Here is a 27,000-nt window from a genome sequence, read left to right on the forward strand (position 1 = left end):
TGTGTGGAGACTGGTTCCCAAGGTTAAACAGATCCAAAATAATTGTTATAGTAGACGTTAGTGAAAAGTTGATTGAAGAATCCAAAATGGAAATTGGGGAGGGGGAACCCATAATTTAAGAGTTTCCCCAAACTTTTCAGTCAAGGCATCCTTTAACCACTTGCTTACTGGGCACTTAAACCCCCCTCAGTCCCAGACCAATTTTCAGCTTTCAGCGCTGATGCATTTCGAATGACAATTGTGCGGGCATACAACACTGTACCCAAATGAAATTTTTATCATTTTTTTCCCACAAATAGAGCTTTCTTTTGGTGGTATTTAATTACAGCTCGGAGTTTTATTTTTTGCTAAACAAACAAAAAAAGATGCAAAAAAAAAAAAATAAAAAAATCAGGTTTTAATAGTTTGTTATAACATTTTGCAAACGGGTCATTTTTCTCCTTCATTGAAGTGCGCTGATTAGGCGGCACTGATGGCTGCATTGGTGGGCACTGATGGGCTGCACTGGTGGGCACTGATAGGCACAGATAAGGCAGCACCGATGGGCACAGATAAGATCGCATGGACGGGTGGCACGGATGGGCACTGATAGATGGGACTGATGGGCACTGATAGGTGGCACTGCTGGGCGGCACTGGGGTGCAGCACCTTTGAGGCACATTGTGGGCACTGTGGGTGGCACTGCTGGATGGCACTGTGGGCACTGCTGGGTGGCACTTCCTTTTATTCAGGATGGCACTGCGGTGGGCAGGTGGGCACTGGCAGGGGGCCAGCTTTTTTTTCTCTCCTCGCACTGTCAGCGCGAGGAGGAATAATAGCCGATTACCGGCTCCGTTCGGTCACATGATCAGCTGTCATTGGCTGACAGCTGATCACGCGATAAGGGGGTCGGGATCGACCCCTTACACGGATCGGTGATCAGGCGAGTCTCACGGACTCGCCGATCACAGAGCGCGCCGCGCGCGCCCCTCAGGCCGCTCGTACCCGGGACGACAATAGACGTAGTCCCGGAAAAGTAGATCCGCGCTAATGCCGTCATTTGGCAATAGCGCGGATCCCAAGTGGTTAAAAACGATGGAGTCTCAAGATACCCTATTCTAAAATGTAGAAAAGGTTTACATTATTTCGACACATGTAGGACACTCAACATTAAAGGGGATTGCAAAGCAAATAGGCTTTTGCACACTAGTACCAACTACCATTTCTCCCCATCATGCAGCCAACGTGACCCCAGTGTTGAAGGGAGAGGGGCAGTGGAGGGTCAAACAAGGATGCTGTGCTTGACATCACTGCATGTTAGGACACCTAACAAGGACACACACACACCCCTGCAAGCAAAAAAAAAAAAAAAAAAAAAATTGATCGCACACTTGAATCCAAAAGATGCTGTAGAATTTTCTTTTCTGGCTCATGACAGAAAATTCTACACCATATTTTGGTTTCTAGTGTGCGATCAATCTTTTCTTCATGTTAAGACACCAGTGGCTGAAATTGTACACAAAAGCCTGTGGTTGTGTGCAACAGGCAGACTTGTATCTATTTTGCCAAGGCTCCCCTTCTTGAAATAGGCTGACTTAGAAACACAGGAGAAAAATAAATAAAATAACCCTCCCCCCCCCCCCCCCCCCACAGATCTGACAGTGACTAAACAAAACAATCGTCACAGTAGTGATGACCGTTTTTCCCCAAGTCTGGGTGGGTAATCAGGTAGGCTAGCACAGGGTACAGAGGTCAAGAGACTATAGCAGTCAAGTGTGGCTTAACCTATAGCAGCTCCCATTCCCTTAGGACAATTAAGCCTACCAGTACTTGGCTACCCCTGGGAATTACTACATGGTGCTATATTCTCTGTTCTGGGAGCACAAGTGGTAGAGTACTTATGGCATATGAGGTAGATTTACTAAAACTGGAGAGTGCAAAATCTGGTGCATTCTTGCATTGAAACCAATCAGCTTCCAGGTTTGTTTTGTAGTTGCGTTCTCTCAACTCCTAGTAGTTAGCAAGATAGTTCATATATGCAAAACCTTTTGCATAATGCCATTTTCTAGAGAAAGACAGATGGCACACTAAAGAACAACAATTCCACCCTGTGCATACTAAACATTTGAGGTATGCAAAAAGCAAAACATTAGGAGTTGCTGCAGAAAAGTGTAGAAGGCCCAATTTTGAAGAGTGATCATCTAAGCTTGGATTGCAGGTGACCAAGAAATGATTCAACTCCATTTTGAATAGTGTGCTGCAAACCATGAACATTATGTTACACCAGTCATACATGTTAACACTTGACAGGTTTGTTGAGAGGGGGACAGAACGAACTATCCATCTCTTAAAAACACATACATCAAAGACAACTGTAGAATTTTTTTATTTTACTTTTTATTTAAAAAAAAAAAGTGTGTAATGGTTTCATATTTAAAAATAGTTACATTACCCACCCACCACACTAAACTAAAAAGTTTTAATAAAACAGCTCGATTTTTGCATGATACAAATAACGCCTTGCAAGAAAGCCAAAAGGATAAAATGGTTTAAAATCTTGATTTCATAATAGAAAATAAAGATTCAGTACAAAAATTGGAAGCACAAACACTTGCCTCCAAATGTACAGCACCTTTTAAAGGAATTGCTTAGGCCTGTCAGATGAAAATGTGTGGCCCTTCACAGTTAATCACTTTTCCCTGAACGACTCAGGACTTTACAGTGTACAAACTAGTCGCTTCACATTTTAGCCAAATATTTGAACAGGACATTGTGTGCCCAATGAGTTTAAAATACAAAAATAAGGCCATCAGCCTGAGCAATTTCTAAGTTTTAAAATGTGTACACTGCCAGAAGATGATGCTCCCAAAAAAGGCTCAGATCGGTGGACTGGAATCAGACCAAAAAAACAAAACAAAAACACAAATGTGTTTTACATTACAGCACAGCCACGGTTTTGTGAAGCCTGGAAAATAAAAAAGAAAGTTCAGTTATGACTAGAAAACACAGCAAGCATCGTTCACTGCTATAAAAATTGAGATTGCCTCAATATTACAATGGGGGGGGGGACAGACTAAAAGTTTAGTTCAGAAAAGGCACTTCAAAAAGGGTTGAGTAAAGTTGAGTGCTTAACCCCTTTGAATATGCAGCCCCGCTAGACTGGGTTTTTTCCCCATTGGGCCGCATATTTGTGCATCTCCCTTTGTGCGCACTGCACACTCCAGCATAAAGACTGGGGTCTCACCCCAGAGCCCCAGGCTCCGTTTTAACGATCGGGACCTGGAACACTGGTTTCCAGGTCACCCGACCGCTGTGATAGCCTGCTTTGCTACCACAGTGATCATGTTATAAAAAGACAATTAGCGCCACCTACCTAAAGTGTTATGTGTTATAAACTATACTAATTAGTACTCCATAGCTGCTGTACACTTAGTGAATTCACAATACAACATAAAATGAAAAATATAAGTGCAGCGCTATCATGTGAAATATCCAGCGATATCAATTTATTAAAATAATTTGATAAGTGTTCAATTTTCTGCGTTGTTTTGTGCGCTCAATATCAACTACCACTGTGCAAATCATGTCTTCAGCAGGGGAATAATCACAAGAAAGATCTTATACTGCCTCACACCAGCGTTATTAGTCGGTATTCCCGATAGGATATGGCACTGTGGCTGTGTGACTATATGGGCTTGGCTCTTCCGCTCTACAAATACAGGTATTGAGAAAGCCCAATCAGAGTGCAATGCGCATGAAGAGGGGGAAGAGCCAAGCCTGTGAGGTCACGCAGCCACAGTATTATATCCTTATCAGGAATACCAAGTAATAATGCTGGAGTGGAGGAAGGAGAAAAGCAGTGGGGCAGTATATAAGAATTTTTTTTTGCGATCCCCCTGGGAGGCTATGGATTTGAAAGTGGATACAGAGTAGCTGGTTGGATATGGAAGAGATGAAACCATAGCTGTAAGGAAGGAATTGTTTTGAGCGACTCATGTATGAGGTGAGCAGGTATAACAGTTGGTGAAGATGTGCACATTATCTTCTGAGGACACTGATATGTGTTCAATTGTGACTTCTCAGTTCATATATTGATTTGAATATAATGCGATTTCACTGGATATTTCACACAATAGATTAATAGCACCGCACTTATATTTTTCATTTTACAGCAGTGATCATCAACTGAAGCCTGCCCCCACGTTTACCTTCTGAATAGCGAGTGATGCATTGCATCTTTCCGCCAAAACTGCAAAATTGTGCTTAGTCATTAAGATTTGTTTTTTTTTAGTCGAGAAGGGGTAAAAATTCACACATTTTACACACTACTCACATCATACAAAAAAAAAAAAAAAAAAAAAAAAAAAAAAACACCCGTCCACTTTGACAAGACTTTGGCTCATGGGAAAGGATGATCATGAGAAAAGTGAGGGATCAGTCCAGAACTACACCGGAGGAGCTTGTGAATGGATTTCAAGGCAGGTGGGACAAGTCACCAAAACCAACCATTGGTAAAAACGCCACCATGGATTGAAGCCATGTAGCACCCGCAATGGAGATACATGTACAGATCCGTCTTAAGTTTGCCAATGAACATCTAAAAGATTCTGAGAAGGATAGGGAGAAAGTGCTGTGGCCAGAGAAGACCAAATTTGAGCTATTTGGCATTAACTTGCAGTGTTAGAATTTTTCTTCAATGTCCCTAAGAACACATCCCTACGTCAAGCACAGGAGGTGGAAACTTTATGCTCTAGGGCTGTTTCTCTGGAGACAGACACAGGGGGCTTAGTTTCCCCACTGTACATATGCCAAACTAATGCAGTTGCACCTACCTGCCGACGCTGCCTCGTCTCCTCCACAAAAAGGATTTCTTGTGCTTCTTCTGGCTCCTCTTCATCTACCTCTTCCTCAGGTACAGTGGTTGTAAAGACAGTGGATCGCCGAGCAGCTTCCTAAGGAAACAAATATAGTAGAAATTGTAACAAATTGGTAAAAATACATTCTAGAATAGCAAACTCTTCCACAGTCTTAATACAATATAGTCAACAGGCATTCTGACTATGACACATACCTCTCCCTGAGAATTTCTCAAAACCACCTTCACATCTTCACCAGTGCCCCAAGAGTTCTGGTTCTTCCAGATGAGGTCAGTTGGGGGACTTGCAGGGACACCAGCATTAGCAGCCCAAATCTATTAAGGGTTAATAAAATGTTAATGAATGCCAACATGCATCAGCTTACAGATCAGGATTGTCACTGTACATTCCGATTGTTAACAGTGCAAAAAGTCAAGCTAATGACATTTTCTAAAGAGCTTTTTTAAGCAGACATACTGGAAAATGTAAAAGGGAAAGTTCACTGTTACAGAAAAATCTGTAAAGTGAACTTAAACTGGTCCCCCTGACCTGGCCCATGGCAAGCTCCAGTATATCAGCAAGTCTGGGGCTTAGAAATCCCAAGCTGAATGTCCAAAAAGTCATCGTGAGGTGGGCATCTGTGCAAGTTCACCTTACAGATTTCTGTAAAGGTAAACCTTTAACTACCCATGCACCAACCTGTTCACCTCATTCAATACCATTATTTTCCCCCAGTTTTTAAGTGGGGGGGAAGAAAAAAAAAAAAAAAAAAAAACTCTGCAGCATCCCCCCCCCCCCCCCCCTTACCTGAGCCACCAATGTTGCGTGAGAGCCTCAGTCTAGGGACTCTCCCTCATTGTCTGAGAAAGCAGCATGCACTATTGGTGCCCGCTACTGTCAAAGTCAGTGAGCCAATGAGAGAGGCAGCGTTGAGTCATGGCTCTGTCTGGACACAGCAGCAGTTCAGGTGCTCCCATAGCAAGCCAATAAACCGCTGCTTTCTACAAGTTTATGCAAAAGTGAAATGCAACTCTTACCAATTTTAATGGTGCTTCTAAGTGCCCCCCCCCCCAAGAGAGCTATAGATCGAAAAAAATTTTTTTTTATATATATATATATATATATATATATATATATATATAAAATCCAAGAGTGCCAGCAGGAGACCAGCGAGGATAAGGGCTGCTCTGTGCAAAGTCATTGCACGGACCAGAACACCCCCCCCCCCCCCTCCATTTTACTTTTAGCTTTAAGACCCATACCAAGCATCAGGACATTTCCCCAAAATGGAGAGAAGCAGATTTATCCACCAAATAAAGATGCAGAAAGGACCCATGTTACACACTATAAGATTTTATTTTGTTAGCATGGTTCTGCATACTTTTATCATGGCTGTACTCTGTATAAAAGGCTATCTGTACTAATAAAAAACGCAAGCTGTCACTGCTACCTTAGATAGATGGCAATTTACAAAACAGCTCTCCACTCAGCCCAGACGTGCTCCTCAATAGCGTGACATTTTAAATACTTGAAAGTTAGCCACAAGGCTAGAAACTTACTGTGACAGTCTGGCCTGCTTTAAGCACATATCTTGAGGTAAACTTGTAATTCACAGAGGTGTCTTTAATTATTCTAGTAATTTCCCAGCCTCCCAATGGCTGATCCTGGAAAGGAATACATAGATTTATAAATTTGTACATTATAGAGATCTGAGAAGGAACATAAGGAGTGTAAGTAACATACTTCATCTGCATTATTTTTCAGCTTGATAAATTTTCCATCCACATCCAACTCTTCAATGGACACATTCCCAGTTGCTGAGGCAGTATGCGCAATGCTGACGCTACTGCTGGCTTCAGATTCCTCCACGTCAACCCTCTTCCGCTTTCCTCTAGTAGTTCGCACTGCACGGCTCGAAGATGCACGGGAGACAGTCACGCGGGAGGATGGACTTGGAGAAAGTTGTAGTCTGTTTACCAGAGAAAAATAAATATATATATATATATATATATATATATATATATATATATATATATATATATATATATATATATATATATATATATATATATATATATATATATATATATATATATATATATATATATATATATGCGCAAGATTACAGCTAAAAACAAAAATGATCAAATCCATCAAAGCCCAGTCAGAGATGCAATGACCACTTCTGATTGATGAGGCTTAATTTGAGGAGCAAGTGGCTCACCTTTCCTCTTCACCCTCTAGCAGCTTCCTATAGGCACTGATCTCCATATCCAAAGCCAACTTCACATCTAGAAGTTGTTCATACTCCAAAAGCTGGCGCTGCATTTGATCTCTTATTTCAGCCATCTCTCGCTCTCTTTCTGCCAGCATCCGACGACAAGAATCCCTCTCTTTAGCCAGCAGCTCTTCCAGCTCTTGCATACGATCATACCATGCTCTAGACTGCAAATATAATCAATCTTAAACAGCATTTCTAAACATGTATATCAAGTTCAGTAAATAAACCCCCCCCCCCCCCCCCCCCCCCACCGACCCACACTGTTCTTAAACAAGTTCTTGTTTTAGTAGTATACAACGTGTCACCCTACCACATACCTCTTTCTGCAAGTCTGACAGCTGGCTTGTGAGACTATCAATACGTAGACGACTCTCCATGAGCTCCTCACGTGTGCTGTTGACTGCAGAGCTATTCATCTCAGAAGACAGTCTAGCATTCTCCAGCTGAAAGAGAAAATGCATGCAATGAGGAAGTACACCAAATACGAACATCGACGCACCGATACTACCAAACAGGAAAAGAGTATTTCCTAAGGAAATACGATTACTGCTGTCATACGCAGCAGATGGTGTGGCAGAGAAGTAATAAGTTGTTAAACAGGAAGAAAAATATGAAGTAAAATTGTGTCAACATAAATTTTACCAAAGCATGAGATTTTTCAATTTGAGTAAATTTTTAGAGAAAAGATAAATAATAAAAAAAAAAAAAAAAAAAAAAAAAAATTCCAAAGTACAAATTATAGCTACCAGTTTACTCAAATTTTCTTGATCCTGAATGCCTAATGTAACACGTGTGGGCCATTAAAACTAGGTTCTTTGCAAAGCAAGCTAAATCAGTGTTAAGAACCCAATCTTGAAGTGTGAAAAGTCCTACCTTAGCTTGATAGGTATGCTCAAGCTCCTCTTTATAAATTTTGACTTGTTCTTCATGCTGTGCTCTCATTTCAGCAAGAGCTTGAGCAAGTCTGTGCTCATAGTCAACAACCCGACCAGAATCCACTTCAACCAAGCGTGTCTCATGCCGTTTTCGTGTCTCCTTGATTTCCTGTGAAGGTAGGCAAACAGAAGGTGTAAAAACCACTTATTGCAATACATGAGGTTCTTTATCCAATATATTGGGGGGAGAGAGAAAAGACAAAAACCCACACACCTCTCAAACTACACAGTTTGGCTGGCGTTCGAGCACGATTTTAAATTGGAAAGCAGATTCTCTTTGCTATACACTGCAGTCTGCAGATTAAACAAACTGTAAAATGCAGACTCTGTAGCTTGCATTTTATGAACAGTTCGGCATTATGCAGCAGAGAGCTCAGCGATATGAACGGCTGCTCAGGGGGAATAGGGTCTGCTGCTAGCTTTTATTCCCGGTTCTTTAAAAAGCACTCCCCTGAGTCACAGATGTGATGCCACCCCCACCCACCACCCAGGGAGGACGACACAATCGCCTCCACCAGAGAGCGGCAGGAGGGGGACCTCTCCTGTCGCCAATAAAAGATCTCGCAGCAAATCCACTGCAGAGATCACTTATCTGAAGATGGACCACCCGCTGAAGAGGATACCAGGGTTATGGCAGCTAGCTACTACCATAACAATGATATCCCTCTTCAAACAGCCAATGGCGCATAGCATACTAGCACATTTTGAAATACTTACCTTAGAACGATGCTGTTGCAGCTGTCCCAGCACACTGCTGTGACAGTCGACATGTCGCCCTGGAGTTATTTCAGGGACCTGGGCTCAGTCTGATTAGGTCACGGAGCCGCTGGAAACTGCACAGCAGCTGAAGTGGCACGAGCTGTTTCTTCAGTGTGCCGATGACATCAGCAGATACAGTGAATCTCTCCTAAACTGTGCATGTTTGTAAACACTGTACAACCACTTTTGCCTACAGGAAAGCCTTATTATAGGCAAAAGTGGTTTTACAGTGTTTACAACCACTTTAAAGTACATCCGATGTAATCGCTTTTCTATTTCTTCCCATGTCCTGGGGAAACGGGGGTGTGGACTACTATTGCATATAATCGTGCAAGCAGCAGTACTCACCTCCTCATAGATGTTTTTACGGAACTCAAGCTCCTCCATCAGAGATTGGCAACGGTTTTCAAAATCCACTTTCTGCAGTGTCTCTTCTCCTAGTTGTGCCTTTAAGTTTGCCAGAGCAGATTCAAACTGAGAAGAAAACAATTTGAATGATTAAAAACTCAGTCTTCTCCCACCTGTTAAAGGTGCAGTGAAAAAAAAATAAAAATAAAAGCCATTAGGTAGAACATCTACACCAGCAACAGTACTTACCTGTTCAATCTCTGCTCTAAGACCTTCCACTTCTAGCGCCAGAGCCTTCTTCTCACTTTGTGCCGAGACAAGGGCAGCATCAGTAGTGTGAAGGAGGGCCTCATGGTCACGGAACTTTGCTTGAAGGGCGTTATAGTCTGCTTCTTTCTTGGAGAAACTGGGGGAGAAAGAAAAATAAATAAAATTTAGCCGTTCATTCACTAACAATTGTTGCATTTCCATTAGAGCTGCACAATTCTCTGCTCTTTTGAAGCCACAGCCCTCAAAGAATGTGTTTAGATTCTTGGCAGACTGATAAGTTTCTCTCTTCCTTTCTTTTATCAGTTGAACTTCAGTATAAACATTGAAACAATTTGTCGTCAATGGAATAGACTGTAAATGAAAGTTTAACACTAAAACCTTTTCTGACATTTGTTGGTTTCAAGTAAAAATCTTTTTTTTGCGAGAAAGTTACTTGGAATATACATACACACGAATAAAATGGTATTTATAGTAATAAATTATGCAAGACTATTTGTACAGCTGTCTTTCAAATGAATTTTTGGAAAGTAGACCGTCCATGGTATTAAGATGCATGGTGAGTTTTTTTGAAGTAGTGGTATTTTTCCCACAATTGTTTGGAAAATTAAAAATTATAGTTTTCACAAAGATGACATTAACAAGTTACTCTCACACAAGGCATATTTTCAATTACACCCAAAAACATAATACCACATGAAAATACTCAACCTGGCCACAGAGATGCACAACATCCAAGGAGTACCTTCAGGCATTACCCACTTTAAGACCAGACCTTACACTGTTTACAAGTAGAAATCGGTATTTTTGCTTCTAGGTCACACATAAATGCACACAAAACCCATGTGTGTGTCACTAGATACCAAACATTACACGCAAAAAAACTTCAGTATATGAAAATCTCCATAGGTAACACTTTAAAAGCCTTTATTGGTTATCAGTTTAGCGTAAGGGCTAACGTACACTGGATGCTCAGGCAACCTCTTCTGAACATTTCTTTACCCTCCCAAAGCACACACACTAAAAATAAAGTTATAACCATTTCAGCCATTCTGTGAGACCAGAGTGAGTAGCAGCAGCTAAAAGAGAACAGTAATTTCATATACCTCTTAATGTTGGTGCTTTGACTATGGATCTCTTAATGAGCATATTAGAGGAAATGCTCCTGACGTTGCTGGAAAACTTAAAGTGGAGTTCCACGCAAAAGTAGAACTTCCACTTTAAGCACTCACCCGACATGCCACATTTGGCATGTCCTATTGGGGGAGGGGGGGGGGTTACCCCCTTTAATGCAACTTCCTCCTTCCTGTTCTTGGCCACCTAGGCGACTCCTCTCGCCCTAAGCAGCCCCTCCCTGCCAGCGATCCTCTGGGACACAACACAGGCCCCACAAAATTGGCTGGCCAATAGAGTGATGCGCGCATGCCCACAGTATCAATGAAGGCACTGAGGAGAGGGAGAGGAGCGAGGCTTCGACCAGCCTAATCGCTGGACAGGCAAGTGCCGGTTTATTAAAAGTCAGCAGCTATGCCCTTTGTAGCTACTGACTTAACTTCTTCCTGACCGGCGCACGACGATGTACGCCAGCAGAATGGCATGGACAGGAAAATGGGCGTACAGGTACGTCCCTTTGAATATGCAGCTGTGCCATCGCATGCGCGCTGGTTGGGACCTACATGAATCCGATCGTGGGTCCCGCAGACTCAATCGCCACGGGGATACCCGCAATAGTCTCAAATGGAGTAATGTAAACAGCATCTCCCTGTTCTGCCTAGCAACAAGTGACACTGATCTCTGCAACACAGCCACGCCCCCACAGTTAACACAGCCCTAGGACACTTAACCATTATGCTGCCACCTCCTGGTTAACCCCTTCACTGCCATTTATACAGGAATCGGATGTATAGCACCGACTGCTGTATAAAAGACAATGGCCCCAAAAATGTCCGATGTGTCCGCCATAAAGTCGCAGAAAAAAATAAATAAATGCCGATTGGAGTCACTAGTAAATATAAAATGCAATAAAAACGATCCCGTATTTTGTAAAAGCTATAACTTTTGTGCAAACCAATTGCTTATTTTTAAAAGAGAAAAAAAAAAAAAACCGTAGAGGTGATCAAATACCACCAAAAGAAAGATATATTTGTGGTCCGGGGCTTATGTGGTTAAAGTGGTTGTATACCCACTTTTTTAACTTTTACCTACAGGAAAGCCTATAATAAGGCTTACCTGTAGGTAAAAAAAATATCTCCTAAACCTGTACGGTTTAGGAGATATTCCCCTCGGTATGCGCCGCTGACTGCAGCGGCGCATGCGCACAAGGGGGTTCTCTCCGTGAAAATCCGGCAGCGCTCGTCCGGCCGGATTTAAATCTCCCGCGCGCATGCGCGGGAGTGACGATATCGCGGCTCCGGCCACTCACAGCGCCGGAGCCGCGATACCCGGAAGAGACGCCGAGGGAGCATGTCGGCTCCCTCGGCGTGGATCGGGCGAGATGTCGGGGCCTCGTTCTAAGGTAAGTATTTCATAATGAGCTAGTATGCGGTGCATACTAGCTCATTATGCCTTTTGCTTTGCAGGTTTAAAAAAAAAAAAAAAAAAAAAAAAATTGCGGGTTTACTACCGCTTTAAAGGCCAACAGACGACCTGCACATGACTTCAGCGGCGACTTGCAAAACGACTTCTATATAGAAGTCAATGCAAACTGCCCCCAAAGTAGTACAGGAACCCTTTTCCAAGTCGGAACGACTTAAGTTGCTCCTATTAGGACGGTGCCATTGTACAGAACAGAGTGCGACTTGTCAGGCGGCTAAGTCGCCTCTACGTGAACCGGCTCCAAGTCTTAACCCATGGTTAGATTGTAAAACAACAAATCTGTTGCCAAACGCAAGTACCATTAACCCTCAGCTAGCAGCAGCATTACACAGACCCAAAGCTGCTACAGCCTGTGTGTAAAAACAAGCTCTGCATTCACCCTGCCTCCTCTCCATGTTTCCTAGACTCCACTTTCTTACCTGTGGGCTGATGACTGCAAAAGGTCCTCTGATCTCCTAGTAAGAACCCAAAACTGTCAAGGATTGACACTTTTGCCACCACTTTGGTCAGAGAAGACTAATGGGAGTGCAATCTGCCAACAAAAAGGTGTAGAATATGGGGCCTGGTCTCCATTCCCTCATCAGGCTTGCCAGCTGCTAAAGAGACACCATGCAACACGTGCATTGCTCCATAAAATAATTTTTTTCTTCATTTGAAAAGGAGTTTGTAAAAGGGCAGAAAACCGTATGCAACAGTTAAGTCAGCGGTGCACAACCAGTGGTTTGCAGAGCCCTCTGATGTGGCCCACGACCTCCTGCTCTGGGATGGTGGGTTGGCAAATCCAGATCGTGGGTTGCCGACCCGCCATACCAGAGCATCAGTGTTAATGAAGCCAGCGGTAGAGAAAGCAAGTGGCTACAGATCTGCATAAACCGATGGTTCCTGTATAGCGCCGCCTCCTGTCACAGGCTGAGTGATACCAAATGCACTCTGCTTGGGACATCAGCCGACGATACCTGAATGGAAGACTGTTTAAAGGTACGTTTATTACTAAAAATCAGTGTATATATGGGCATCTCCTCTGCAGTGGTTACTGGGCTGCTTTCAAACTGATCCGCAGGTGCAGGGCAGAACACCTGTGAGTTACTTGCACTGAGCCATAGACTTCTGTTATTACCTGGTGCGCCTTCAGAAAGTGCCTCACACCTGCAGGATATAATAGAAGTCTAAAGCAAAGTGCAGCCATTTATGCTAGCTGTTAAGTGCGCTATTGTACTTGGCCAGTTTTCACTCCTATTTTGCTCATTGATCACGGTTTTATTATTTTACCTATACATTTTTTTGTCCCATATCCGTTTCCATGTTGTAAGTGGATATTTAAATAATCACAGCTCACATTAGAGCACAACACCATCACTTGATTATTTTTGCATATAATTTTTTTTGAGTAGTGTTTGGCCCATACGGTAGTTGCAGCACCCCTGACCATTTATTCATATTCTATTGGAGTGCAGGTTTAAATATTCTATTTATTTATAACCCACAGATGTACTGCACTGGCCGTACAGGTAAACTCCAGCGCGTCATTGTGAAAGCATTAGGCCCCTTTGGCGTGATCAGTCCGACACCCCCCCCCCCCCCCCCCCCCATTTCACCTCTGTTGTGTCTGCCACAATGTTGCAGTCCCGAACAAACAAACATCACCAAGGCGACCCTCAGAAGTGATGGCACCAAAAGTAAGCTCTATTTGTGGGGGGGGGGGGGGGGGTTTACAACGTCGCACGACCACACAATTGTCAGTTAAAGACGCTGTGCTGCATCACACACACAACGACCTGGCAGTGGGTAAATCCTTCTGGGGATTAAGTGGTTAAAGATACACTGGGATCCTCAAAAGCTCCAAAAACACATTTGACGCAATACATTTAGAAAGCACTTTTATTCTGAACACATGTTGAGCCCACCTGTTGGGCTTGAGGCCACTTTTACAGGCGTTTGGATTCTTAAGCCTGTAAAAGCACCTCTGTTGCCCATGTGTCCAGCACGCAAGTGTTTACAACCGTATTGGTAGGTGGGGGGGAGGGGGGCCCCCCCGTTTCCACTCACTCAAATCCAGCACACAATAGTGTGCAAACACACAACAAATCCAGACAGACCACAAATGCCCAGTACAGTTGAGAGGAGCTTTATAACCGAACACCTGATGAGTCTAAATGCTAAGCATTTAGCTCGAGTGTTAATTCCAGCGAACAAAATCCATTAAAGCCCAAACACACAAAGCACCTAAATTTGCACATTGTGCATGCATTTTAAGTGCAATTTTGTATACATCTTCTCTGCCAGCAACCCTGACGTTGAGGAGAAAAGCAGAGACGCTAGTGTGTATGTAGCCTTAAGAATTAACTCTTCCATTACATATGCTTCTCTGTGGTATATACATAGACAATGGCGCAGGTGCACGGAGTGCGCCGATTAATGAATGGGATCACGCAGTCACTGACGGCTCCCACGTGCAAGTGCGGGAGTGACCTCATCACAGCTCCAGCCAGTCACAGAAGTCATTCCGGGTATCATGGCAGTGATGGAGGACCTCTGCAGGGGCTTTGATCGTATGCATACTAGCTCATTATGCCTGTCTTGTAGGGTGTTTTTTTTTAGCGTGTTTACTTCCTCCAAGTCAGTTAACCCCTGCAATCATTAATGTGAGCCAAGTTCAGCCTTATGCCTCAGAATAATAAAAAAAAAAAAAAAAATCCCAGTGCATATATACACAGTATAGTTGTGCACAGAAGGGAGCTGGACACAGAGGAGGCCAGTGGAAGCAGATTGGGAAGGAAAGCTTTTGTAAACCCCCCCCCCCCCCCCCCAGGATTTGGAGGCAGTTTGCTTCTTAAATTGTTACTAATCCCAGGACCACACATTCACTATATCTGGTCTCCCATAGTACATGGAAATGCAATTTTAATAAACTGCTAGATACCTTTTGTCAGCAGCTATAGACTTCTTGTGAATTCCATCAGTGTCAGCCCGGGCAAAGGATAACGCTTCTAGGAGATTTCATTGTCCTCCGACTGTCCCATGAGGCTGCATGACCCCTAACCCTCTGTCTGGATGGAGCTGGTCGGATGCACCATACCAATATGCACCAAATGCCTCCTAGGGCTCTGCACCATCAGTAGATTAATTGGGGACTGTGGAAGGGGAGGATCACAGAAGACAGGATCAAACAGCCTTTTTACTTTACATTTCCGCACCAGCCATTGCCAGCAGCTTTGACAAGAATGCAAACCCCTGTACCGCTGACAAGATTGCTACCAACCCACAGTGCCATGTATGAAGGCACAAGTCAAATAGTTAAAAGATCAGCTGCAGGGAGACCACGGGCTATACAGTTAACTAGTTTTACACTCCACTTGCTTTTTTGGGAGAAACTTCCACAGTAAAGGTCCTTTTTCATCCCATCACAACCAGAAGTCATTGATGCCTAGGCCAAATTTTAGCAGCAACTGCAATTGGGTTAAAGTAGTAAATTACTAATTTGCATACCCAAGCACAGGGCTTGACAAAACCCGGGCGCCAGGTCGCATTTGCGACTAGAATTAGCGACCTGGCGCAGCACAGCTGGGGGTATCCTTTCTCCGTGGACACCCCCGGCGTGATCGCGTCGGGCCGTTCCGCCGGCAGCCGGTAATTGAGGCCGCAGCTTTGAGGCCTTCTGCGGCCCTATGATTCCTTCTGGAATCGGGCACCCTCTTGTGGTGGCCATTGGTATGACAACCAGCAATGCTAATGGAGCGTTCACTGTTTTTTTATTGCCTGCCCATCTCCTTCCCTTTATTTAGAACCCCCTAAACATTATATATTTTTTATTCTAACACCCTAGAGAATAAAATGGTGGTTGTTGCAATACTGTCTTTCACACCGTATTTGCGCGGCAGACTTGCAAGCACACTTTTTGGGAAAAATAATTTATTTAATAAAAATATATATATATATATATATATATATATATATATATATATATATATATATATATATATATATATATATATATATATATATATATATATATATATATATATATATATATAAAAATAAAGACAACAGTAAAGTTAGCCCAATTTTTATTATATTGTTAAAGATAATGTTACGCCGAGTAAATTGATACCCAACATGTCACGCTTCAAAATTGCACCCACTCATGGAATGGCGACAAACCGCTATCTTCCCCTCACTCGTCTCCATGTCAGGCCCAGATCGCCGTTACTGACCTGGCTCCTAACTTTTTAAGCTGGCTCCTAGATTCCAAGCAAATTTGTCAAGCCCTGCCTAAGTAACATCATTTATTTTGATTACAAGGCTTTGATTTGGTACACGATATAGAATACATATTTGTACATTACACACAGGAACGATCTGTAATGAGCCACCTGCTCAGCGGGGGAAATTGCTCCGTTTATCCCCACCGAGCCAGCGGATGACAGGGCGGTCCCTGCTGAAGCTGATAAGTCTGACAAAGGGAAACAGATATTGGCACAAGTAAATACTATGAAACAAACAAGCTATTACAGTGGCTAGTCTGATAAATTATAATGGACTAAATGAAAAGCAGCATCAGAGTGGGAGTTTACTTCCTCTTTAAAATTACCCAATTACCCCTGGTCAATTTACATGCCTGATCCAGATTAGTGACTAACCAATATTTACTTGGAGTTCAGGTTTAAATATCTTCCTTTCAAAATACACATTCAGAACTAAAAAAAAAAAAAAAAAAAAACAAACACACACCACACACACACACTTTAGAACCTTTACATATGCTTTAAAGGGGTTGTAAAGGTAAATGTTTTCTCACCTTAATGCATTAAGGTGAAAAAACATCTGACAGTGCCTGCCCCCAGCCCCCACCCCCCCCCCGTTTTACTTACCTCACCCCTCGAAAGTCCTGCGCTCGTCCCCGACTTACTCTTCACCACTCAGCCTGGCCGCTGATTGGCTGGAAAGCAGCGCAGCCATTGGCTCACGCTGCTGTCAATCACGTCCACTGACACGGAGCCGTGTGATACAGCCGGTAGCTATAGCCACCGGCTGTATCACGGGAGCGTGCCTGCAGGTGCTTCTCACCATGCGAGGGAGCTCGCATGAACGTGATGAGTACCTGCGGGAGGAAGCAGAGACAGCCGCCGAAGGGACCCCAGAAGAGCAGGTTTGGGGCCACTCTGCAAAACGAGCTGCACAGTGGGAGGCAAGTATAACATGTTTGTTTTTTATTTTTTATTTTTTAATTTTATTTTTTTAATATGTTAACTTTACAATCCCTTTAACAATTGGGAACCAAATTTGTCATACTTTCATCTGTGCAGTTGGTTTTTCAGAGTGGCCCGATCCTCCTCTTCTAGGGTCCCTCAGCAGCACTCCTGGCTCCTCCTCTTCGAGTGCCCTGCATCTGTTGACACGGGACTCTGCCTCCCACATCACTGCATTAGATTGACAGCCGCGGGAGCCAATGGCTGTGCTACTATTAAGTTATCCATTTAGGACCCAAGACACGCTGGAGCTGGTGTCCCAGTCGCTGGTTTAGGGAAGAAAAAAAAATAAATAAATAAAAAGGGGGGGGGGGGGGTGCTGCATCACATGAGGTTTCTCACCTTAATGCAAAGATCACATTAAGGTGAAAAACCTGAGGGTTTACAATCCCTTTAATAGAGCTCAGTTGCAATAGTGTGATATCACAGCTAGAAGCATAGTGCTATACACCAAGTCAAAGTGGAATTTGTATGAATATTTCTCAACATGTTAAACATTGATCTTCAGATTGCAGGCAGGAAAGGATTATGGCAAACCAATTGGTTTGCTGTATTCCTTCCCCCCCTTGACAGGATAATACATTTACAAAGTCATCCAAGTGCTGCTGGGGTGGGGGGAAATAAGGGGAACCAGTGCATTTACACTGTGGAAAACAAGTTCACTAAGGCTCAGTTTCCACTATTGCAACACCAAAATCACACAAGTTTTTTTTGCCGCGACTTGAAGCGATGCCTGTGTATTCCTGAGGTCTATGGACCTCAAGTCGCATCGACGAGGAAAAAAAAAAAAAAAAAGTGTAGCGTAGGGACTACTTTGAAGTCACACAGATATGAACGGTACGGCTTGTCATGTGACATTTCAGTCCCAAGTCGCACTAGTGGAAACCGAGCCCAAGTGATACTAAAGCCTTTTCTTCAATTAACAACACACATTATACTTACCTGCCCTGTGCAGCGATTTTGCACAAGGAAGCCCAGATCCTCGTCTTCTCAGGTCCCTCGCTGGAGCTCCTGGCACCTCCCTACTGTTGACTGACAACAGCAAGCAACTTGCTACGGGGCACCCAAGCCATAAATCAGTGTCCATTCAGACATGGAGCCGTGATTTGGCCCCACCCTCTCCCCTGATTGAGAGCAGCAACGCTGAAGAGAGATGGGCTCAGACAAATATTAGGCTGCTACACACAAAAGGCTTTTGATCTTAATGAAAAGAACACAAGATCAAAAAATATATAATAGGTAAACAAAACCCTGCCTTTACCACCACTAAGCTGGTGATGTGTCAAATAGTGTCCCCCATCACATAGTGTCCGCCCTGCGCGTACAGACAAGGACATTCCGAAAGTCTCTGAAGATGAACCGCACCTGCGCAGCGAGTCCAGGTTAAAGCCCCACCATCCAAGTGGACATACTTAGAATAAAAAATAGCCGAGTGAAGCGAGGACGTGCCCGAAGTGTGGCGAGCGAAGAGAGCCCATGAGGGGCCCCGTTACTATGTGCAACCGTATGTCCACTTGGATGGTGAGGCTTGCACCTGGACTCAGTGCGCAGGTGCCATTCTTTGGAGTCTCCTACTCCGTACTGCGCAGTTCGGGGCGGACACCATCCGATGGCCAGACACACTGACAGAACACCGGTGATAAACTGAATTTTGCTCAGTAGGTGGCTTTGTCAGCTGTCTCCCACCTTACAGCCTTTCATTGACAAGCCAAAAGTAGATGGGTGAAATACTGTCAGTCAGTATGCGGTCCACAGTTCAGGATTCTGACAGCCGGCGGGGCAGGCTGACATTCAAAAGGGAGAGCAGGAGAATTCTCCATTTTAGACTGGTCTGGACAAATCACCCAGAACTAGACTACACAGCCTACCTGACAGCCCTCTAATCCTCACAATACCCGCTACAAACCCTCACTGGCCACTTTACTGGGTACACATGTTCAATTGCTTGACAAATTGCTAATCAGCAACTCAATGCCTTTAGGCATCTAGACGTGGTAAAGGAGACTTGGGGGAAGAGGTGATTTAGTGCGATGCGAGAACCCTGCATCACACCCGACACGCACAGCAGTTCACACTGCTAGGGAGTGTCATGTTGACACCCCCATTTCAGCTTGCATATCGCACTGCGAACTGACAGTTCAGACATGAATCGGATCGCATGTGTGAACAGACATGCGATCTGATTCTGGTCCGAACAGGAAAAAAAAAAAAAAAAAGAGAAAGAAGAGTGGTGGTTGTGTGGACAAGAATGGGCAAACTGGTTCGATATGATACAGTAACTCAACCACTCATTACAACCAAGGTATGCAGAATACCATCTCTGAACGCACAACGCATTGAACCTTGAAAGCAGTTTACAGCAGTAGACAATCACACCGGGTGCCACTCCTGTCAGCTAAGAACAGAAAACAAAGGCTGTATTCAGACTTCCCCAAAAAAAAAAAAAAATCACTAAGCATTTAACATACACCTGAGGAATTGTGAAAAAGGACAGTGGTGTTTAAAGGGCAAGTCTCTGGAACCAATAGCCTACTTTGGCACACACACACACACACACACACACACACGTGTGCCTCCATCTGTAAAAGGATAGGTACGCATTTTGGCAAGTAGTTCCTAAGTGGGGTCAATGGCACACATTTTGGGGATTTTCAGATATCTGAAAATCCCTGCCACCAAGTACATTTTTCCAAATGATTCAGCATTGGACTTTTAAATTCCTTATTTTTGCAGTACTATTTTTCATACATTTGCATTCCAATTATTTGTAGCCTACTCCTATTAAAAAGAGAAGTTTGTTAATTTTAGAAATACAGTGCCTTGCGAAAGTATTCGGCCCCCTTGAACTTTTCAACCTTTTGCCACATTTCGGGCTTCAAACAAAGATATAACATTTTAATTTTTTGTGAAGAATCACCAACAAGTGGGACACAATTGTGAAGTGGAACGAAATCTATTGGATAATTTAAACTTTTTTAGCAAATAAAAAACTGAAAAGTGGTGCGTGCAAAATTATTCGGCCCCTTTACTTTCAGTGCAGCAAACTCACTCCAAAGTTCAGCGAGGATCTCTGAATGATCCAATGTTGTCCTAAATGAATGATGGTGATAAATAGAATCCACCTGTGTAATCGAGTCTCTGTATAAATGCACCTGCTCTGTGATAGTCTCAGGGTTCTGTTGAAAGCACAGAGAGCATCATGAAGACCAAGGAGCACACCAGGCAGGTCCGTAATACTGTTGTGGAGAAGTTTAAAGCCGGATTTGGATACAAAAAGATTTCCCAAGCTTTAAACATCCCAAGGAGCACTGTGCAAGTGATCATTTTGAAATGGAAGGAGTATCAGACGACTGCAAATCTACCAAGACCTGGCCGTCCCTCTAAACTTTCAGCTCAGACAAGGAGAAGACTGATCAGAGATGCAGCCAAGAGGCCCATGATCACTCTGGATGAACTGCAGAGAACTACAGCTGAGGTGGGAGAGTCTGTCCATAGGACAACAATCAGTCGTACACTGCACAAATCTGGCCTTTATGGAAGAGTGGCAAGAAGAAAGCCATTTCTCAAAGATATCCATAAAAAGTCTCGTCTAAAGTTTGCCACAAGCCACCTGGGAGACACACCAAACATGTGGAAGAAGGTGCTCTGGTCAGATGAAACCAAAATCAAACTTTTTGCCCACAATGCAAAATGATATGTTTGGCGTAAAAGCAACACAGCTCATCACCCTCAAAACACCATCCCCACTGTCAAACATGATGGTGGCAGCATCATGGTTTGGGCCTGCTTTTCTTCAGCAGGGACAGGGAAGATGGTTAAAATTGAGGGGAAGATGGATGCAGCCAAATACAGGACCATTCTGGATGAAAACCTGTTGGAGTCTGCAAAAAACCTGAAACTGGGACAGAGATTTATCTTCCAACAAGGCAATGATCCCAAACATGCAGCAAAATCTACAAAGGAATGGTTCACAAAAACATATCCAGGTGTTAGAATGGCCAAGTCAAAGTCCAGACCTGAATCCAATCGAGAATCTGTGGAAAGAGCTGAAAACTGCTGTTCACAAACGCTCTCCATCCAACCTCACTGAGCTTGAGCTGTTTTGCAAGGAAGAATGGGCAAGAATTTCAGTCTCTCGATGTGCAAAACTGATAGAGACATACCCCAAGCGACTTGCAGCTGTAATCGCAGCAAAAGGTGGCTCTACAAAGTATTAACGCAAGGGGGCCAAATAAATTTGCATGCCCCACTTTTCATTTTTTTGTTAAAAAAGTTTCAAAAATCCAATAGATTTCGTTATACTTCACAATTGTGTCCCACTTGTTGGTGATTCTTCACAAAAAATAAAAATGTTATATCTTTAGGTTTGAAGCCTGAAATGTGGCAAAAGGTTGAAAAGTTCAAGGGGGCCGAATACTTTCCCAAGGCACTGTACTTACCTAGGCGGATGCATCATTGGTCCCCCCCCCCCCCCCACTGGCTCTAACACCAAGAACTGAGCAAACAAAGACTGCTGATCACTCAGTTCTCAGAGCTCCGTGAGCAGAGCGCTGGTGACTGTTAGTCACCCTCGCTGCCTCTCACCCACACATGACCAAAACACATCTAGCTGAAATATCTGATTAGGCAGAAATTCCCACATGGGAGGAATCCTGACCACTGCTGCAGTGTAACCCAGGTGCCAGGGTGCAGTTTCCAGTCGCCATTGCGACCTGGGTTTTGTCGAACCCTGCCATACTGCAAGTTAAATAGTGATTTTGGGCATTTACATGCACTCTGAAAAAAAACTGTTTAAAGAACCCATTCATTAATGGCAATTAAATAAGCAAGCAAACCCAAAAGCACGTTAGCTGGAGGATGCATTCAAGCGCAGCATTTTACACGGCAAGGAAAGTGAAGTTCAGCTGTGAAAGATCACATTACAAACTGGGCAACATTCCAGCAGCAGCTGCCACAGCAAATACTGACCAGGGTGCAGCAAGTTAAGTCACCCAATCCTACCCTAGACTTCTAAACTGACATAACCAGCTGAGTAAGCAAGAAGCCAACACACTAAACTGTACATTTGAAGGGAAGAAGAGTTTCCAGTTAGGTGGTCATTTTTTGTTGCACACAAAGTCGCATTTGGCCAATTAGCTTAAATTAAATTTGAAGATCCCATGGCTGCTGGGTTACTGTCTCCTGAGCTTTGCAGGATGACTACAGAGTCAGTTTCTGTACTAAATGCTGTATTGACAATGCTCTATTCAGATTCTGCTGTCAATCTACAGCTGGGGGCATGGCTGCCTGTGTAATCACAGGCTAACAGTGTTCAGAATGTCAGGCATAGCTACATTATCTGGTACACTTTTGCAGAGAACTTGCTAGATAGTGACAATGCAAAACCTGCAGTTAACTGAAGTAACCAGTTTCCATTGTCAACGATTCAGGAAGCCTAGGCTGCTGGCAGAATAACCAGGTATAGCTTAGCTTATTCAGCATGAAATTGAGCATGAGGCTGTATATGCTGCAATATTTACATTTGTTAAACTCATACAATGAATCAAAGTTGAAATAACATGCACTGCATTGATGCATTTACACAATTTCACAGTAACCATGAGCTAAAACAAAGCTCAGGAATATTTCTTTATCCCATTATTTTGTAAATCTATGTACACTACAGTATGATTAAATCAGTTCTGATATTGCTGTTTTACTAACCCAGCAGCTTATTCTAGGAAAGGAATCATTCATTTTGTTTGCAAATATTGAAGATTCTGACTACCAGCAAAAATAAGTCCTTACATTTAAAGAGCACCTGTCATTTCAGATCTATCAAGGCAGAACCTGTTAGCGGCCATCCACTCACCTACTGCAGCCACATCCCTTACCTTGTTATGTCCCTGCCACATCACCACCCATTCCATTAAAGTGAATGGGACTGTCAGTGAGTTCACAGCAGGTCAGAGGAGCCGCTGCAGGAGAGATAGGATGGTTGCCTTTAACCACTTCCAGACCACCCACTGTCATACATCGGTATGGAAGCAGCAAGCTGCCATAACCCCGGTTTCCTCTTTAGTGAGCAGTCTGGTTTGAAATAAAAGTGGTCTCTGTGACGGATTCGCCACAAGATCACTTTTATCAGCGGGCAGGAGAGGGGCCCCCCTCCCACCAACGCTTACTGAAGCCGTTGGCAGCAGGGTAGGCAATCCAGTCCTTCTCGTGGCCCGACATAGAGATGAGCGAGGGTAACATGGAAGCCAACCGTCTCCATATCATTGCTCAAGGGTAAATCAAGCTTGTGTACATGCATACATGACTAACATCCGCATATGAAAATGGTGCTCAAACCACACTACTGTTAACTTGTAAACAAGTCTCAGAAAGAGGCTCAGTCCTTAAGTGGTTAAAAATTATGATTTAAATCAAGACTTTACTAGCGATTTAAAATGACAAGTCAAAGTCACCCTGTCTATAGGTACTGTAAATATCTCCTATACATGCACCGCTTAGGAGGTATTTACTATATGCCACCAATGACATTGGTGTATGCATGCTGAAGTAACAGCCACCAGATACCATCTAGCTGAAAACGGACCATGCTAGAACTGGCATCTTAATAAAAATTTACAGTGAAAAGACAATTTAGCGCCAAAAAGATAAGAGATTGTGTTTGTCAGTCTGGGAGGAAGTGTAGTGGGTGTGAGCAATATGAAGGCAACGTTACTGCTCTGGAGAATTGAATGAGAGGGGGGGAGGGGAAACACCCAACACCACTCAGCTCGCTGACAGGATAGGGCTGTAGCCACCAAAACAATAAGCATTTTTCTATTAGCAGGCTACAAACCTAATGCATTAAACTTAACCCTCTGCACACCAAAACAGCTATCAACCACCAAGTCAATTGTTTACCCCATTCACAATATAAAGGGATTTAGAGTCTGATGTGACACAGTGTGGGAACTGAGACAATCACAGCTCAATGGACATGGTGTGACAAGCCTTTAACCAAGTAACCTGTGCTCACTGAACATCCGAGACTGTTTAGAGGAATCAGGGTTGGACCCAGACACATTTGCAGGGCTATGCACACAAAATACATTGGAATTGGTGGCTGCATCAGTCCCCCCCCCCATAAACGCACCTCGTGTATTAAGTGGCCATAGATGGTTCGAATCTTGGCCGCTTCAGCAAGGATCAGCTGAGATTTGATCTGTGAATGGGCAGGCTGATAAAGTTGATTGATTTGAGTAAATCCAGCATGCCACTAGCAAATAACCACTATTCTCCCAGCAGTGATGCCCCTTGCCCCACAGGGAGAACAAAATAGCTCTGTGGGAGGAATTCCCACCCAATTAACCAACCATTTTCATGAGGGAACCAAGGGACTTTCCTGCAACAAAAAGTTGCATCACCCATGGCATGCCATAGAGCGTCCCCACTCTGGATGAAGGAGCACCTTGGGACAGCAGCATTGTGGGGGGGGGGGGGGGGGGGTGTTGAGAGTGATGGACTAGCAGATTTTTGTATTAGTGTGCCAGTTGCTATGAGCAACTTTTGTGCCGCAATCAAAAAGTACCTGATCCAACATACTATATTTGGTTGAGGAAAACAAACGATGGCACAATGGTATGCACCGTTTTTATCTTGATCAACAGAGTGTTTAGTTTGGGACTCATCCACGGCCGGTGTTTTATCGAGAAGTGCCCTGTATCAAAGAATGCCGCTGATGGGTCTGCGCATGCAACGTCACTCCAGCTGATTGCAGGGTGGGTTTTGTGTGCATTTTTTACCCGCCCTAAAACCTGCCATTTAACACACAAGCCGCTGTGCAACAGACAGAAAACACGCTGTTCAATAAACCCACAACTCACCCTGTAACAGTGAGGCAGAATCTGACAATTTCAATCTCTCTGCACTTAACAGATCATCAGATATTGCCTTTGACGATCCGCACATTGCGCTGCATTGATATCAAGCCAGCTGATCAACACATCAGCTGGAGCGACATTGAGCAAACCCAGAGGCATTTTTTTTTTCCAGGATTGGCCAAAAATGAAAAAGGCCTGTAAACGAAATGCAGCCAAGGCTTCATGTACACCGCTGCTGGTAAACATGTTCAGAGGTAGTTGGGCACATTCAGCTGCCCTGAACTCATCCAATGTACGCTGTTTTTAAGCGGTTCCGTTTAGAGGCTTTTCTTTGAAGGCAAAAAATAAATGAGTTCAGACGCTGAAGCCTCCCACGCCAGATGAGCCGCCGGTTTGGCACGTTTTTGTTTAGAAGACTTTAAAATGGTGCCCTATTTTGAGGGTCTAATGATGTCATTATAAACACTCACGTGACAAAATGGACTGACCAGTGATATGGGGGGGGGGGAAATATGGAGGGTTTAGATGAGGACAGACCACTGATTTGGGGGTTATAGAGCATTTAGATGAGGACTGATCAGTGATTAGGGGAGCTTGGGTGGTGTGGAGACCAGTGATTGCTTTGGGGGGGGGGGGGGGGGTGTAATGGAGCACTTAAATTACAGGCCAGTGATTGGGGGGTATAGAGGGTTTAGATGAGGACTGACTAGTGATGGGGGCATAGCGTGTTTAGATGACAGACCAATGATTTTTTTTTTGGGGGGGGGGGGGTTCTAGTGCATTTAGATTAAGACCGAACAGCGACGGGAGGTAAATGGAGTACTTAGATGATGACTGGCCAATGATTTAGGGGAGGGGGGGGGGGGGTATAGGTGGTTTAGATGAGGACTGACCCGTGATGGGGGTGTACAGGCGATGAGACCAGACCAATGATGTACAGATCTGGTTGGCAGACAATAGCACAGAATACAGTTAGAGGTGAGTGCACGGCACTGTCGTAGGGCTCAGTGATGAGGCCATGTGACCGTCACCATCAGCTCTCATTGGATGAGGCTGGACTCCTCTTTTTAAAGAGTGGTGTGTGAATGGATGCCATTGTCCGCTCCCTCCCCGGCACTCACCTGCTCTGGATCTGCTCGTAGTCCCCCCTCAGCTTGCCTAGTTCTATCTGTAGCTTGGCTCTGTCCCGAGCCGTGTCGTCCAGGGTCCGGCGGGCATCGGCCAGCTCGTTCTCATAGAGCTCCTTGATGCCGGAGACCTCCCGGCTCCGGACCTCCTCCCGCTCGGTGACTTGTAGTTGTAGCACGCTGTTCTCGCTCTCCAAGCTCCGCACTTTGTCTATGTAGACGGCCAGGCGGTCGTTGAGCTCCCGCAGGTCCTCTTTCTCCTGTAGCCGGGAGATGCGGGTCGGGCTGAGCGGGGTGCTCATGCTGCTGCGGCGGCTGGAATGCCGGGGGTTGCTGGGAGTCGCGGTCGCCATGAGGAAGGAGAAGACGCGGAGCTCGGGTTCTGTGAGGTGACCAGGGTGCCCGTCACGTGACCGGCCGGCTGGTTACAATGAAGTTGAGGTGCTGGAGGGGGCAGTGTGCTCCCCAAGTCACGTGACCCAGGGGTCGTCCACCGCGGGCTACAACGAGGAAAAAAAAAAAAACTCCACACAGCCGGCTAAACAGACGAAATCCCGTGTGAGGGCGAGCCAGCCAATCAGATCCGTCCCAGCGGATTCCGGTCACAGAAAACTCTTCGTCGCTTTAATTCAAATTGTAAAAATGAATTCCAGCGTGCCCAACAATACACCAGCAAATGATCTCCCCGCCAGGATCAAGTTGAGGCTTGGTCTCAATATGGCGCCAGAACGAGCACGTGGTGCCCCGCTACCAA

The 27,000-nt window shown here is 44.3% G+C and overlaps 1 protein-coding gene across 1 annotated transcript; it reads right to left on the minus strand.

Moving 5' to 3' along the window:
• Positions 1–2,444: 2,444 nt before the first annotated feature.
• Positions 2,445–27,000, minus strand: LMNB1 (lamin B1). Its single transcript, XM_077462163.1, has 11 exons — positions 26,241–27,000; positions 9,408–9,564; positions 9,159–9,284; positions 7,990–8,160; positions 7,434–7,559; positions 7,060–7,280; positions 6,579–6,804; positions 6,395–6,499; positions 5,051–5,170; positions 4,812–4,931; positions 2,445–2,944 (listed from the first exon to the last, which is right to left on the minus strand). Exons 1-11 carry the CDS (start codon positions 26,597–26,599, stop codon positions 2,912–2,914), a joined length of 1,764 nt encoding a protein of 587 aa, XP_077318289.1. The 5' UTR covers positions 26,600–27,000; the 3' UTR covers positions 2,445–2,911.

Source organism: Lithobates pipiens, unplaced genomic scaffold, assembly GCF_037356315.1.
Source record: "Lithobates pipiens isolate NorthernLeopardFrog02 unplaced genomic scaffold, aLitPip1_a1.2 Scaffold_3, whole genome shotgun sequence".
NCBI classification, from domain to species: Eukaryota; Metazoa; Chordata; class Amphibia; order Anura; family Ranidae; genus Lithobates; species Lithobates pipiens.